Raw genomic sequence first — 16,860 nt, forward strand, 5'->3', positions numbered from 1 at the left:
GCTAGCCTCATTCCACGAATACGCATAGCCATCTCGAGACAAAACAAATATAAAGTGTTTTTTCTCAAAGTTGCAGGGATGTCACGTGTCCTACCTATATCGGTATGCTCATATCAACTTCAACATTAAAAAACGTATGTTAGATCAAATCTCTCTTCCTCTTTCTCTCTGGTTCTACATTAAACCCAAACAGGTTCTATCTAGAACACAAAAAGTGTCACGCCATGGTCGAAATATATTGTGTTTGTCTTTATTTATTTGGTCAGGCCAGGGTGTGACATGGGTTTATTGTGGTGTGTTTTGTCTTGGGGTTTTGTTAGGTATTGGGTGTGTGGTTTAGTGGGGGTGTCTTGCATAGTCTATGGCTGTCTGGAGTGGTTCTCAATCAGAGGCAGGTGTTTATCGTTGTCTCTGATTGGGAACCATATTTAGGCAGCCATATTCTTTGAGTATTTCGTGGGTGATTGTTCCTGTCTCTGGGTTTGTTGTCACCAAATAGGCTGTATATGTTTTCACGGTCCGCTTGTTGTTTTTGTATTGTCAGTTATTTCATGTCGAGTTCCTTTTCATTAAAGAACATGAATAACCACCATGGTGCATTTTGGTCCGCTTCTCCTTCGACAGACGAGAACCGTTACAAAAAGGGTTATTCAAAGAGTTCTCCTATGGGGACAGCCAAAGAACCCTTTAGGTTCTAAACAGCACATAAAAATGTGTAGCATCACATTTCACTTTTTATTTGAGATATTTTATCAGATGTCATCACACACAAGACATTTAGCCAGCCTGGCTGTTAATTTAATGAAGAAGTGCAACTTTAAAGAGGCTCTTCCCCCTGAGTCACAACCTATTAATAGGGTCAGTGCAAAATGACACATTTCCTTTCTACTGAGTGACAAGAGACAGCTGGAGTGTCTTTTATACCATCTTTTCCGTAGGTTTTATTTATGCCGTAAAACATCGACAGGTTATGGAAATTCAGCACCGGATGAAAGATAGAGGACATTGTTAAAGTACAAGAAGTTTATTTGCTAAGCCGAGTCCTTGTGAAGAGATATGGAGACTGTGTTTGGATTGTTGGTGATCTTAGCAGGAGTGTCTCATGGTAAGAAAATAATTGATATGTGTTGGTATAATATGAAGAGGCTTGTAAAACATGTAGCGAGAGCATCACTATGGGCTACTCAGAATCCCGTTGGTTAGCAAAACAATAAAGAACACAGAGTTGTCTCCATGAAAATGATGACTGACTGAGGTGCTATTACTGTATATTGCCTTTGATGCCATTCATTTCTTTGTACTGTTGCTTGGTGTCTCCTCATCTATAAAAGTAAACATGACTCAAAAGCGGACAGCGATAGAACACATCCCTCTCTTGTTTCTAAGGCATGGAGAGCCCCTGTGATGCTAGAGAGGATGGAGCTCAGTGTTATGGAGCTCTGGGAGGAACTGTCTATCTCCAGCTGATCACCAACGCCAGTGGACATCAGGTTAAATTTTGGAAGGACCCAACTGGTGCTAAAACAGAGATACTCACAATGAGAAAAAACATTTCGATAACAAAAGGGCCTATTAATGGCAGGTCAGAGTTCATTATAAACAATGGGATATTCAGGATAGATAACACAGTAAGGAATGATTCTGATAAATACTGTGCTGAAACATTTAATGCAAATGGAATATTATTGGACTCCAGAAGACTACAACTGTTCATTGAAGGTAAAAAGTAAATTCTCTAAGAAAAAAAGTAATTATAATTATTTGCTTCCTCAATATGAATTTAGACCATTTACTGAACAAAAATGATGCGTTGATTTATAAATCAAATGAAGAATGCATTTGTTTAACTAACAAAACATATGTACAGTGCCTTCAGAAAGTATCCATGCCCCTTGACTTAACCACCTCTATGCGTGCATGGTCACCACTATGCTATGCAGGTCAAAAAGTTAATTACTTTGCAACATTTTTTTATAGTATTACTTTACTGCTTTTTTGTAAAGAAGATGCATGTTTTGGTATATTTTTATTCTGTACAGGCTTCCTTCTTTTCACTTTGTCAATTTGGTTAGTATTGTGGAGCAACTATAATGTTGTTGATCCATCTTCAATGATCTCCTATCACAGCCATTAAACTCTGTAAATGTTTTGCCTCATGGTGAAATCCCGGTGCAGTTTCCTTCCTTTCTGGCAAGTAAGTTAGGAAGGACACCTGTATCTTTGTCGTGACAGGGTGTATTGATGCACCATCCAAAGTGTAATTCATAACTAAACCACGCCCGGGCTCACCTTCTTCACATTTTTCTACTGAACTTATTTAGGCTTGCAATAACTAAAGGGGAATGAAAACTTATTGACTCAAGACAGATTTTCATTTTCTATTCATTTGTAAAAAAAATTGTAAAAAGCCACTGTAAATATGCTTCCATATCTGTAATTTTGATAAGCTAGACAGCAACCAGTAACCACATTATAACATCTTCCCCCATAGCCCCTGTGACACAGGCTAAGCTGTCCTCTAAGTGTCTGTCTCATGGAGAGATGAGGGTACACTGCTCCTCTGAGGGGGACAGTCCCCAGTACAGCTGGACTTTGGATGGACACCCACTGAACAACAATGACTACTCTTTTAGTGAGAAGACAAACTCCATCACACTGCAAAAAGGCCTGTCTGGGGATCTCAACTGCACCATCAGAAACAATATCAGCAGTGTTACTGTCAGCAGGGTGATCTTACCTTGTCCAGGTAAGATACTGTTTAATATCAATGATAATAATGATGATGATTATAATAATGATCAGCCCTTATCAATGGAAATTAATCTGTTTAGAAACAGCACTATCCATCCTCCTGGGCTTTTCACTCACACCATTGTCTAGGGTGTATCGAGAATGGTGCGACAAACAAAAAACATCTAGTAAGCGGCAGTCCTATGGGTGAAAACAGCTGGTTAATGAGAGGTCGAAGGAGATTGGCAAGAATTGTGCAAGCTAACAGGCGGGCCACAACCAGGCAAATAATGCTGCAGTACAACAGTGGTGTGCAGAATGGTTTCTCTCTGTCCTTGTCCCGGATGGGCTATTGCAGCAGATGACCACACCGGGTTCCACTCCTATCAGCTAAACATAAGAACAAGTGGCTCCAGTGGGCACACGATCACCAACACTGGACAATTGAGGAGTGGAAAAACATTGCCTGGTCTGAATAATCCTGGTTCTTCTTGCGTCATGCTGATGGACCCATCCTGCTTGGTGCAGTAGCTGTGTGTGGGTAAAATCCCTAAGGAAGCCAAGCCCCCCCCCCCCCCCCACCCCAAAAAAGCCATATTACAACCTACACTGTATGTATTTTGATATTTGTTTTCTGTTAATTCGTGTGCTTTGTGACCATGATATACAGGCCTAAAGGCCAAGACATTAAGACAACAGTGGCAGAATAAATTCAACCACACCTTTTTTTTATCACAAAACCGGATAGCAAACTCTGTCTTGTGAACTCCACAACGCATATTGCATATTATAGACAGTTGAGCTACAGCATACTTAAGCAAGTTAATGTTTCCGAATTTTTTGAACCACTTAACTATTGAATTAGAACCACAGAGTTACCGCAGGTCATAAGGAAAACAGTTGCTGCCTCCACTATTCCAGAACCATTTACACTTTACCAATTCCACATCATCAAATCACTTCTGCTTAGTCTAATACAGTGACAACTGAAAGATACCCCCCCCCCCAAAAAAAAATTGGCCAATCAACATAAACTAAATATGATGTGGCTGTCCATGGTTCTGATTTCTGTTTGCGCTTGTGTATGTGTGTGCGCGCGTTCGTGCAAGTAAAAAAACATGTTGACTCACCCTACTTGTAGAGAAACGGCAATGCCATCCTCTTCTCTTTCATGTTGAAGAAACTGTCTGTCACTTTGTCATACAGTACACACCTAATTTTGTTGTCCTAGGCTACCTGGCTAAAATGTTTGCTCGCTAGCCTAACTTCCGTTCATGGGCAACGTTAGCTAGTTAACATTAGCCTTCTACATCTAGCTACTTTGCATATTGAACTTCCATCCTCTCAGACTAGGGTCACAACAGTGTATGCATTAATGTTTGGATCAGAATTGCCCTTAAAAATCATTGGATGGAGAATTAAGTAAAACCGCAAGTCCAAATCCTTATCTCCATCCATGGATAATTTAGGAAAGACACAATTTTAAATAGCCAGCTAGCCACCGGAGGACAACAACACAACGAGATGCAACAATTCAAGTTGTTTCTGTTAATGACATATGCTTTCAAAGCGATTTGAGAGGAGAGACACCAAATCCAAGCTGGCTTCCCTTGACACTTTTTATTATTTCGCCATGACCATTCACAGTTCGCTCAGTTTAGCTAAACAATGATTAGCAAATGTGTTATAATTTATTTGTCAAGGGAGTCCAAATGCTCACTTGGTTCCCTTTCATTCAATGCTAGGGGTGGCAACAATGTCATACTCGTTTGGACCAGACCAGACAGTATCAGATAGATGGCCAGATGCTTTCTCCTGTGAGATAAATTCAGCCTCTTGCGAATTGATGGAAAATTGTGAAACACAGTGACGAAAGCTATATATATATTTTTTTGTGAGGGAGGATACATTATTTGGGGAAGCCCGGCTTCCCTTGGCCTCCATGAATACACGTCATTGGCTTGGTGTCAACGGTACATGCGTTTGGTGGTGGTGTAATAGTGTGAGGAATGTTTTCCTGCACATGTTAGGTCCCTTGAAAACAATTGAGCAATGTTTTCATGCCCTGAAGAATTCAGGCTGTTCTGGTGGCAAAGAGGGGTCAAACCCAGTACTAGATCGGTGTACCAAATAAACTGGAAACTGAGTATAAACTCTACAAAAAATAAACATCCCTTTTTCAGGACCGTCTTTCAAAGATAATTCGTAAAAATCTAAATAACTTCACAGATCTTCATTGTAAAGGGTTTAAACACTGTTTCCCATGCTTGTTCAATGAACCATAAACAATTAATGAACATGCACCTGTGGAACGGTCATGAAGACACTAACAGCAATTAAGGTCACAGTTCTGAAAACGTAGGACACTAAAGAGGCCTTTCTACTGACTATGAAAAACACCAAAAGAAAGATGCCCCAGGGTCCCTGCTCATCTGTGTGAATGTGCCTTAGGCATGCTGCAAGGAGGCATGAGGACTGCAGATGTGGCCAGGGCAATAAATTGTAATGTCCGTACTGTGAGGCGCCTAAGACAGAGCTCCAGGGAGACAGTACGGACAGCTGATCGTCCTCACAGTGGCAGACAACGTGTAACAACAACTGCACAGGATCGGTACATCCCAACATCACACTTGCGGGACAGGTACAGGATGGCAACAACACTTGCCCGAGTTACACTAGGAACACCCAATCCATCCATCAGTGCTCAGACTGTCTGCAATAGGCTGAGAGAGGCTGGAATGAGGGCTTGTAGGCCTGTTGTAAGGCAGGTCCTCACCAGACATCACCAGCAACAACGTTGCCTATGGGCACAAACCCACCGTCGCTGGACCAGACAGGACTGTCAAAAAGTGCTCTTCACTGACGAGTCGCAGTTTTGTCTCACCAGGGGTGATGGTCGGATTCACATTTAGCATCTAAGGAATCAGCCATACTGCTTGTTCTGTGTGTGATTTCCTGCAAGACAGGAATGCCAGTGCTCTGCCATGGCCAGCAAAGAGGCCAGATCTCAATCCCATTGAGCACCTCTGGGACCTGTTGGATCAGAGGGTGAGGGCTAGGGCCATTCCCCCCAGAAATGTCCAGGAACTTGCAGGTGCCTTGAGGGAAGAGTGGTGCAGTCCATGAGGAGGGGATGCACTACAGTACTTAATGCAGATGGTGGCCACACCAGATACTGACTGTTACTATTGATTTTGACCCCCCTTTGTTCAGGGACACATTATTCCATATTTGTTCGTCACATGTCTGTAGAACTTGTTCAGTTTATGTCTCAATTGTTGAATCTTAAGATCATACAAATATTTACACATGTTACATTTGCTGAAAATAAACACAGTTGACAGTGAGAGGACATTTCTTTTTTTGCTGAGCGAGTGGTTATGAGGTTAATAATACCCTGTGTGTTAAACCTACAACAGTGGCCCCAACAACAGAGGCAACCACTAGTAAGGACTAGGGGCTTGAAAACCCAGTGACCACCAGACCCAGAAATCACACCCAGGGTGCAGCAATTACACACAATCATGTCACATTGACAAAAGCCCATCAGACCCTGTGGACTTTAAGTGATAATGCTCATCCTGTTGTATTATTGGTGTCATTATCATTAAGACGTTATGGCCTTTATGCATAGTGCATTTGGAAAGTATTCAGGCCCCTTGATTTTTTCCACATTTTGTTACGTTACAGCCTTATTCCAAAAGTGATTCAAATGATTGTTTTACCCTCATCAATCTACACACAATACCCTACAATGAAAAAGAAACAGATTTTTAGAAATGTTAGCAAATGTAAAAATACATAAAATAATAATTTAATAAACCCTCTTCATTCAGTACTATGTTGAAGCATCTTGGCAGTGATTATGGCCTAGAGTCTTCTTGGTATGAGGCTTCAAGCTTGGATCACCGGTTTTTGGGGAGTTTCTCCCATTCTTCTCTGTAAATCCTCTCAAGCTCTGTCAGGTTGGATGGGGAGTGTTGCTGCACAGCTATTTTCAGGTCTTTCCAGAGATGTTTAATCAGGCTCTGGCTGGGCCACTCAAAGGCATTCAGAGACTCCCTTCTTTCACTCCTGCATTGTCTTGGCTCTGTGCTTAGGGTCATTGTCCTGTTGGAAGATGAACCTTCGCCCCAGTCGGAGGTCCTGAGCACTCGAGTAGGTTTTCATCAAGGATCTCTTTGTACTTTGCTCGATCCTGACTAGTCTCCCAGTCCAAAAAGGAAAAACATCCCCATATCATGATGCTGCCACCACCATGCTTCACCGTAGGAATGGTGCCAGGTTTCTTCCAGATGTGACGCTTGGCATTCATACCAAAGTGTTCCATCTTGATTTCATCAAACCAGAGAATCCGGTTTCTCATGGTCTGAGAGTCCTTCAGGTGCCTATTGGCAAACTCCAAGTGGGTTGTCCTGCCTTTTACTAAGAGTGGCTTCCGTCTGTCCATACTATCATAAACATCTGATTGGTGTAGTGCTGCAGAGATGGTTGCCAATTTGGAAGGTTCTCTAATCTCCACAGAGGAACTCTGAAGCTCTGTCAGCGTGCCCATCGGGTTCTTGGTCACCTCCCTGACCAAGACGCATCTCCTCCGATTGCTCAGTTTGGCCGGGCAGCCAGCCACAGGAAGAGTCTTGGTGGTTCCAAACCTCTTCCATTTAAGAATGATGGAGGCCACTGTGTTCTTTGAGACCTTTGGTTCCCTTCCCCAGATCTGTGCCTCGACACAATCCTGTCTCGGAGCTCTAAGGACAATTCCTTCGACCTCATGACTTGGATTTTGATCTGACATGCACTGTCAACTGTGGGATGTTATATAGACAGGTGTGGGCCTTTCCAAATCATGTTCAATCAATTGGATTTTCCACAGGTGGACTCCAATCAAGTTGTAGAGCCATCTTAAGGATGATCAATGTAAACAGGATGCACCTGAGCTCTGTTTCTAGTCTCATAGCAAAGTGTCTGAAAACATATTGTCACGTTCGTTGTATGGAGGAGACCAAGGTGCAGTGTGATTTGAATACATTATTCTTTATTTGCACAAAGAACGCAAAGAACACTAAACAAACTAACAAAATGAATGTGAAGCTAATAATAAGTTCTGACATGCAATTACACATAGACAATAACCCACAAAACCTAAATGGAAAATGCCAACCTAAATAGGATCCCCAATCAGAGACAACGATAAACAGCTGTCTCTGATTCGGAACCAATTCAGGCCACCATAGACCTACATTTACCTAGACAATACCAAATCCCCATAGATATACAAAAAAAACATAGACAAGACCAAAACACACATACCACTCTCGTCACACCCTGACCTAACCAAAATAAAGAAAACTAAGATAATGAAGGTCAGGGCGTGACACATGGAAATAAGTTATGTGTTTTTTTTAAATGTAATAGATTTGCTAAGACGTCTAAGAAACTGTTTTCGCTTTCACAAAATGGGGTATTTTGTGTAGATTGAAATTCATGATTTAATCAGTTTTAGAATAAGGCTGTAATGTAACATGTGAAAAAAGTCAAGGGGCCTGATATATTTTCTTAGGCACTATATATATGTGGCTGTTTTTACAATGAAACAACCTTAGCGCTGATGTTGTTCTGTCTCTGTTTCCTCTCTTTTACCCAGAGATCATAGGGACGGTAGCAGGGTCTCTGGCAGCCGTAGTCCTTGTCCTAGTGGTGGTGTTGGTAGTTTACTGTGTCCAGAAGAAAAAGAAACCTCCAAAGACTTCAGGTTAGAGGATATTTAGCTGTAGCTCTTCATTTTATCTCCATTAACTTGGGAAGAAATTGAATTTGCCACGTCAGTCTTGCCATAGAAAAGCTTCAATGGCAAGAATAATGATCTCTTTCTCGCTCGCTCTCTCTCTCCACAGCTAAGGATGACAGCCCGGATGTGGAATACGCTGATGTCAGGATACAAAAGAAGCAGATGAGACAGAAGGAGAGGGAGGCGCTGGTGGAGCTGAAGGACAGACAGGTGAATGTGGCGGGGGGTCCCCAGCAGACGATGGAGGTGGAGTATGGACAGATTAAAACATTACAGGGTCCCCGGCAGAAGGTAGACACACCTGAGGAGGAGGACTGTGTGTACGCCAGGGTACAGAGAGGCCAGTGAGCAAGGTACTGTCTAGATAGAAGAAGCTGAGACTTTAATCACTCATTGCCTCCCAATAATCTCTCCTTTCTCCTAAAGTGTTGACTTGTTCACTTCCCTTCACGTATTTCAAAGGAAATTCATGTTATATGGCAGCTCCTCGTTGCACATGCCTATACCAATCCAATTCTTTTAAATTTGTGGGGAGTAGTGAAGGAGTGCACACATCTGGAAGAAGGAGAAATTATTGGGATGCAAACCTGAGGCCCAGAGTTGATACAGACGACAGCTATGTCTAATTATGTTGTCTTACAGTTACAGTAACAGCTTTGTTTTGCATGTTCACACTTTAGACCACATAGTCTCTTTCCAAGAAGTGGATACATCACTTCAGTTTTTCTTTATCACGTTTTAACACAAAAACAAAAAAAAAGAAACGGCCCTTTTTCAAAGATATTTTGTGAACGTGCCTTAGGCATGCTGCAAGGAGGCATCAGGACTGCAGATGTGTTCAGGGCAATAAATTGCAATGTCTGTACTGTGAGAAGCCTAAGACAGAGCTCCAGGGAGACAGTACAGACAGCTGATCATCCTTGCAGTGGCAGACCATGTGTAACAACACCTGCACAGGATCGGTGCATCCGAACATCACACCTGTGGGACAGGTACAGGATGGCAACAATAACTGCCCGAATTACACCAGGAACGCACAATCCATCCATCAGTGCTCAGACTGTCCGCAATAGGCTGAGAGAGGCTGGAATGAGGGCTTGTAGGCCTGTTGTAAGGCAGGTCCTCACCAGACATCACCTGCAACAACGTTGCCTATGGGCACAAACCCACCGTCACTGGACCAGACAGGACTGGGAAAAAGTGCTCTTCACTGACGAGTCGCGGTTTTGTCTCACCAGGGGTGATGCTCGGATTCGCGTTTATCGTCTAAGGAATGAGCGTTACACCGAGGCCTGTACTGTGGAGCGGGATCGATTTGGAGGTGGAGGGTCCGTCATAGTCTGGTGCGGTGTGTCACAGAATTATCAGACTGCCTGCAATGACAACAAGCTCAATCTCATCGCTGTGCATTACAGGGAAGATATCCTCCTCACTCATGTGGTACCCTGCCTGAAAGGCTCATCCTTAAATGACCCTCCAGCATGACAATGCCACCAGCCACACTGCTTGTTCTGTGCGTGATTTCCTGCTAGACAGGAATGCCAGTGTTCCGCCATGGCCAGCGAAGTGCCCGGATCTCAATCCCATTGAGAATGTCTGGGATATGTTGGATCGGAGGGCTAGGGCCATTCCCCCCAGAAATGTCCGGGAACTTGCAGATGCCTTGGTGGAAGAGTGGGGTAACATCGCACAGCAAGAACTGGCAAATCTGGTGCAGTTCATGAGGAGATGCACTGCAGTACTTCACACAGCTGGTGGCTACACCAGATTCTGACTGACAGACCCCCCCCCCCTCCTCCCTTTGTTCAGGGACACATTATTCAATTTCTGTTAGTCACATGCCAGTGGAACTTGTTCAGTTTATGTCTCGGTTGTTGAATCTTATGTTCATACAAATATTTACACATGTTATGTTTGCTGAAAATAAATGCAGTTGACAGAGAGAGGACTTTTTTGTTGTTGCTGGGTTTAGTTGTGTGGTGTTCACGTGTTCCTTGTGTCAGTTGTGTGATAGGTCATAAAGTCTTACATGTTTTTGCTGCATGATAGAAGTAATGATATCGTTATTTAAAATAATGTTTAAGGAATTTGTGATTTTTAATAATTGCATAACAGAAATGTTTTAGATATTATAGTCTACATACTTACTAATTTCCAATACCTTAAGTCAATACTTTGAGGCTTGCGGTCCGTCTCCCTCATGGACACATCCTGAGATATTGAAAAAAAATGTAATGCACTCTTATTAGTCATTTGTCTATGAGGACAATAATCCTGACATGACTCATATCTAAGATACATGATAATCTTTATATTGTTTTTTAGCAATTTCTTTTTTTTAATATAGCTAGTGCAATAATAAGCTAATGTTGTAAAATAGTTTCTGAAATACATGACCATATCTTTTCACAATCAAAATATATTTTTCTTCCACATCTCTGGTTTTGTGGGCTTAATGTTATTTTTGCATTTCCTTTTTGAGTCACATGAGTTCCAGTTTAAAATCCCCTCAACCAGAGGTGATGGACAGACTGATTGGCTAAAACCAACATAATGTAGCTTTCCTTCAAGATGTTACCATATTTGGTTAGCTCTTCTGAATAACTAAAAGTAAAGAATATAGGACTTCCCCATTATGTCAGTGTCACTCAAAATAAGTGAATCTAAAAGAACAAACTGAGAAGAGGATGTTGAGAAATATAGATACTGATCAACACAAACATAACATGCAGTGGAATCAGTTGGCACTCTTCATCGTTGATACTGCTGTGTGATGGGAAACTGCAATTTGATATTAAAATCCTGTGTTTAAAAACAAGGAAAAGTTGTGCCTGTCTTCTCTAACAGCACAGTATAGAGGTCAGAGGTCCAAGGTTAAGAGCATTGGCCTACCATTCATACCATCTGAGGAGTAATAAACACAGTCTTTATGGCCAATCACAGTTGAATTCTCCACAGCCCCAGGATCATTACCTCTCTATGGTTACGGATATATAGGAAAGGTGACAGATGCCCAGGAATGCTTCTCTAATCATACACCTAACGTGTTCTTCTGACATCTTGTCATGTCCCCTATTGGACGATAAAAAAGGAAGAATAGGGATTTCATGTCAAAACAATTAGATGAATGTGAAATTCATATACTGTAAACTGAGGATGTACACAGAGTATACAAAACATTTAGAACACTTGCCCTTTCCATGACAAACTTACCAGGTGACTCCAGGTGAAAGCTATGACTCCAACCTAAGTGCATGTAAACCTACGACTTCAACAGTATGTAGCTAGTGGGCTAAGCTGTAGCGCCAATGCAGAAATTCTGGAGATTTGTAGAAATTCTGACAACGAGTCTGTATGAAAGTCAGATCAGATTCTGACAGTGACAGTGAGGAGCAGCCACCCAACCTTGTAGACATTGAGGACCCTGAATCTGAGGACCCGTAGTCCACTGACGAAGTCCCAGGTCCCTTTGAAGATGCTGGTGGTGATGGAGGCAGACCGAAGGTGGATGAAGTACAGGTGGTCTGTGGTAGCTGCAGTAAGCACATAACAGTGACTTCAAATTCTGAAAACGCTCAAGGGTCTCTTGACTCTGCACATGATAAGCACTGGCCTGACTAAGTTTAATACGCAATAGTCGCAAGACTTGTGCGAAGTGAAGTTGGAACCCTGATCGCTCTGAATCACCCTAGGTATTTTAAATATTGAGATGAACTGTGACAAACCCTTCACAACAGACTTGGTGGTAATGTTGCAAAGTGGATAGGCTTCAGGAGATCTCATAGCCTGACACATCAGTTAACATGTAGGTGCTACCAGCAATAAAACTGGGTAAGGGTCCAAAACAATCAATAATCAAATGCTCAGATGGCTGGTCTGTAACAGGAATAGGTCATTGCGGGACTGGCCTTAACATCTGATTAGGCTTCCCAGTCAGCTGACAAACATGGAATGTTTTGATGTAAGCAGAAATGTCTTTCTATAAAATGAGGCCAAGAAAAATACCCAAAATTCAATCATAGGTTTTACTAACCCCTAAGTGACCAGAAAAGTCATGATGTTTTCAAAACTAGATCTCGAAGCTTAGAAGGAAACACAATCTAAACAATAGCATTACCCACACAACTTTTGCTGTGCGGTGTCCATTTCCTCACCAACAACTGTTCTTGAATGTAGTGACCCTGTTCAGCTATGTGTTGTGTAAGTTCCGTTCTGACCGTAGTGTCAACACTGCTCAGCACGAGTCACAGCGCAAGCAGAGAATACTTCTGGGAATCTCTGTATGTTTTCATCGATAATCCCTACATGGGATGGGGTATGAGAAACCACCAGAGGAGATATATCACGCCAGACACGACTACCGGCTAAGTTGCTACCCAAAAACCACAAACACCATCAACGGGCAGAAAGGGACGCACCCCAAGGGAAACCTAACCTTGCAGGTCAGATTTAAGTTTGACTTCCTGCAAGGGTACAGACAACGTATTCAAACCTATCCCTTGAATTAGGACACTGGTTCCTGTCTCCAGAGAAAGAGTCAGAACAGACTCAAACAAATTATTCAGAGGCACCAGACTCTCGCAGAATCTTTACTGGCACATCACTTCCCAATAGTGAAAATAACCCTCTGAGAAACTGTGAATAACCAGTATTAAAAGGTTTGGACAATTCTTGAGCTTGTGCAACAGGATTAACATGAGGAACAGGCCCAGCTAACGCAACAGGTTTTAAATGTGTGCTGGCCAATCTGCTTACCTTTTTACCAAGGACAGGACATTTGTTCTTCCAGTGGCCTTTACCTTGACAATAATTTGATTTTACTGACATCATTCTGTCCATATTAAGCACGTAAAGATCTGGATGGAAATGGGTCATTAAACAGAACTAAAGGAATTTGCTGACCGGAATCGACTTGAACTGTTCCTCTGTCCCCAATCTCACATACGGGACCCTTAAAAACTGCCTTTGTCGGTCAGTATGTACTCATCTGCCAAAACAGCAGCCTCAGATGCAGTCCGTACTTTATATCAAGATGATCAGGGACAGATTCTTTGAATTGTTTGAGGGTGATCAGGTTGCACAAATCTTCAAAACTAGTGACTGCTAACGCAGTACACCAACGATTACATTTAGTTAACAAAAATCCAGAGAACTCACATGAGACTGTTTTTAACCTTTCTTCAAAGTTCTAAAATACTATTGATACACTTCAGGGACCAACTCGAAACCATGCAGGAAAAGAGTTTTAATCTTTATGTAATCGTCGCTATCTGAAACGCTAAGAGATGAGTAAGCCTCCTGAGCTCCTGAGTCAAAACACACTGAAGTGTCAAAGTACGGTCTGCATCAGGCCAAGCCCGAGAATCTGCTCCACGTTCAAATAACGTTTAAAAAATGATCAGGATCCTTTTCAGTAAATGTAGGCAACAACCAGAGAATACCAGCAACATCAAAAGACGGAGAATGACCAAGGGAAAAGCGTCCCAATGGGGAGCTTGAGTAGTCATTCTCAAAAGAAAATTCACCTGAAAGTTTGCCTTCTCTGACAAGTTCTAAACGCTGATGTTGCAACCACAGTTTAGCTTGTTCCGTATCCTGCTTCAAAATGTCAAAATCAAGTTAGTTATTTTTGCTGTTTCAACCTTTCAAGATCTTTGTCATGATTTAGCTGCAATAAAAGTAACTCCTTTTTCTGCTCAAATGTCAAACCAGCACTAGACAATTGGTACATTCAATACAGGTTCCCACAATTCTACCTTCAAAATACCAGCAGAAAGAAAATTAGCTGACAGAATAGACCTCACTGTATCCTTGAGACGTTTGTCACTCATCTCAACATGATTATACTCACTCAATTTCAAAAGCGGTTCCTTCAGTAAACTGCATAAGCAACTCTTCAGAAGGAGCACGGACAAAATCCTCAAAAGGCACCATAATGCTACTTCCAAATTAACAGATTAGTAGCCCAGACTTTGAATTGCCCTAATGAGCACATCGACTACAGAACAAGAATCACATCAGATGAGCATTACTTGAGTTTCCCAAAATCTTATTGTTAAACTTAACCCTAGTTTTCAGTGGATTTGCGGCGGGGATTGATGCACTAGAGACGCTGGCATGAAGGCGGAACCAGCTCGCTGGTAACCAACCCCAAATGTGCTCCCGAGAACTGCTCTAACTGCTCTGACCGCTATCACCAAACAAAAATAACAAACGATGCACAACGTGCCCCAGTGGGAATACGTTGCTATACCTAATGGGGAAAAACCAAAGCTCTGGAAAATGAGTTATGTCTGCCTCAACTTCTGTCAAACATTGCAAAGATAACTCACCTCCATAATCTGATGACCCAACAGGGAACAGAACAAAGTGTCTCTAGACAGTACAAGAAAATAGACTTTGTGGTCTTCTCTCCACCAATGCACCAAATCAAAACTAATAAATAAACAAAGTCATCAAACCGATACCATAGAAGGAAATTTCTCTAAACCAATTGAAGTGTGATTAAAACACACAACTACAAAAAGTGTACATACCTCCCAATATACAATAGCACGTACAAATGGCCAAATAGCCATACAAGCTTCTGGGACAATAACACAACTAAGTAAACCACAAGATCCACCAAAGAGTCACCAATTAGCGCTAACCAATTACCATATATACTTGGGATAACATCAAAATAACCAAGGCAAAGTCCTGGATGAGCCCCTATTTGTCACAACCTGGCTCTTAGATGGTGATAAGCGAGGGAGTACACATTGGCAGTTAAGGAGTAACAAAAACATGTAATAACTAACAAAGTATAAAGCAACAAAGGAAAACTAACCTGTGAAGTGTGAAAGTAGGCATGTGAGGGGTGTAATGGAGATGCTTGGATGAAGGTAAAATGTGTGTAAGTGCTAAAGGGTACACCTACTCAAAAAACATAATCAACCAGATCATAAAACAAAATGGTGCTTTGGGGAGAAAGAGAGCAAGGACTGGGCACCAGGAACTTTTATCTCCTAGTTGATCCCAAACCCAGGCTCAACTTGTCACCTTGAGGACCCAATCAGTTCCACCTGTCCCCAATCTGCAAATAAAAGCACAATCACAGAGAAGTAGGCAGAGAGAGCGTATCAAATAACATAGTGCCAAATCATGTCGTTTACTACCCTGCATGAATCTGCTGGGAGCTAAACGACTAGGTTCAATGTTAGCTAGCTAACACTAGGCTCTAAATAGCAAAGCAAAAGATTCTGGGATACAAATAATGTCATACACATAACGTTAGCTAGGGAGCCAGCCAACGAATGTTAGCTAGCTAGTTAGGTAGCAGCACACTTTAGCTTGAAATTAAACCACTTTCTGTCTAAATTAGAAATGTTTAATATATGAAAATGTAGCTAGCTAATGCTAGACTATCTTACCGGTATTCATTCTCATGCATGATGGACGCGGCTCCCTGTCATGGATGCCATGCCACGTTGCCCTTAATTTGAAGATGTAATCTGGGGACAGGGGTTTTCTCCATCTCTTTAGCTATCATACTCTAATTCCACTGATTTCAAAACTGGATCCTCCAGAATGTGGAGAGCAACACTAATACAGCTCCACTAGATGTTGCATTTTCTTAAAAGCCATGTTTGACAGTTTTACCAACACAGACTGACCAGCTCAAATAAACAGAAGCCTTCTATAAAGGGCCTCCCGGGTGGCGCAGTAGTTAAGGGCGCTGTACTGCAGCGCCAGCTGCACCACCAGAGACTCTGGGTTCGCGCACAGGCTCTGTTGTAACCGGCCGCGACCAGGAGGTCCGTGGGGTGACTCACAATTGGCCTAGCGTCGTCCGGGTTAGGGAGAGTTTGGCTGGTAGGGAAATCCTTGTCTCATCGCGCACCAGCGACTCCTGTGGCGGGCCGGGCGCAGTGCGCGCTAACCAAGGTTGCCAGGTACACAGTGTATCCTCCAACACATTGTGTGGCTGGCCTCCTGGGTTGGATGGTGCTGTGTTAACTTAAGAAGCAGTGCGGCTTGGTTGTGTTGTGTATCGGACGACGCATAACCTTCAACCTTCGTCTCTCCCGAGCCCGTATGGGAGTTGTAGCGATGAGACAAGATAGTAGCTACTAAATAATTGGATACCACGAAATTGGGGAGAAAAAGGGGTAAAATTCAAAAAAAAAAAAAAAAGAAGCCTGATGGCAGATCAATTCTCTCCTCTCTCGGCATGTCCAGACCATTCATTATCTCTGCAAATAATGGCTCGTGGGAAGGTGGCTTAACCAGCAACTCATAATTTAACACATTTATTTGTATTTACAGATGGCATACAAGTTTGTTATGAAAGTTGACATGTT

At 42.3% G+C, this 16,860-nt stretch overlaps 1 protein-coding gene across 2 annotated transcripts; it reads left to right on the top strand.

The window, feature by feature from the left end:
• The first annotated feature begins 895 nt into the window (after nt 1-895).
• Nucleotides 896-10,955, top strand: LOC135526239 (hepatic and glial cell adhesion molecule-like). Of its 2 annotated transcripts, XM_064954421.1 has the most exons (5): nt 896-1,105; nt 1,387-1,719; nt 2,492-2,746; nt 8,375-8,482; nt 8,625-10,955. In XM_064954421.1, exons 1-5 carry the CDS (start codon nt 1,057-1,059, stop codon nt 8,864-8,866), a joined length of 987 nt encoding a protein of 328 aa, XP_064810493.1. In that variant the 5' UTR covers nt 896-1,056; the 3' UTR covers nt 8,867-10,955. The 2 variants fall into 2 exon arrangements, with proteins under 2 accessions (XP_064810493.1, XP_064810495.1); XM_064954423.1 differs by lacking the exon at nt 1,387-1,719.
• Nucleotides 10,956-16,860: the final 5,905 nt, after the last annotated feature.

The sequence above is a fragment of the Oncorhynchus masou genome, chromosome 32 (genome assembly GCF_036934945.1).
Source record: "Oncorhynchus masou masou isolate Uvic2021 chromosome 32, UVic_Omas_1.1, whole genome shotgun sequence".
NCBI classification, from domain to species: domain Eukaryota; kingdom Metazoa; phylum Chordata; class Actinopteri; order Salmoniformes; family Salmonidae; genus Oncorhynchus; species Oncorhynchus masou.

What these genes read in the sequence shown, in the direction of transcription:
- LOC135526239 (XM_064954421.1), top strand. Translation starts at nt 1,057, where the DNA reads ATGGAGACTGTGTTTGGATTGTTGGTGATCTTAGCAGGAGTGTCTCAT. An exon ending in ACTACAACTGTTCATTGAAG is followed by an intron (nt 1,720 to 2,491) that starts GTAAAAAGTAAA and finishes CTTCCCCCATAG; the next exon opens with CCCCTGTGACACAGGCTAAG. An exon ending in GAAACCTCCAAAGACTTCAG is followed by an intron (nt 8,483 to 8,624) that starts GTTAGAGGATAT and finishes CTCTCTCCACAG; the next exon opens with CTAAGGATGACAGCCCGGAT.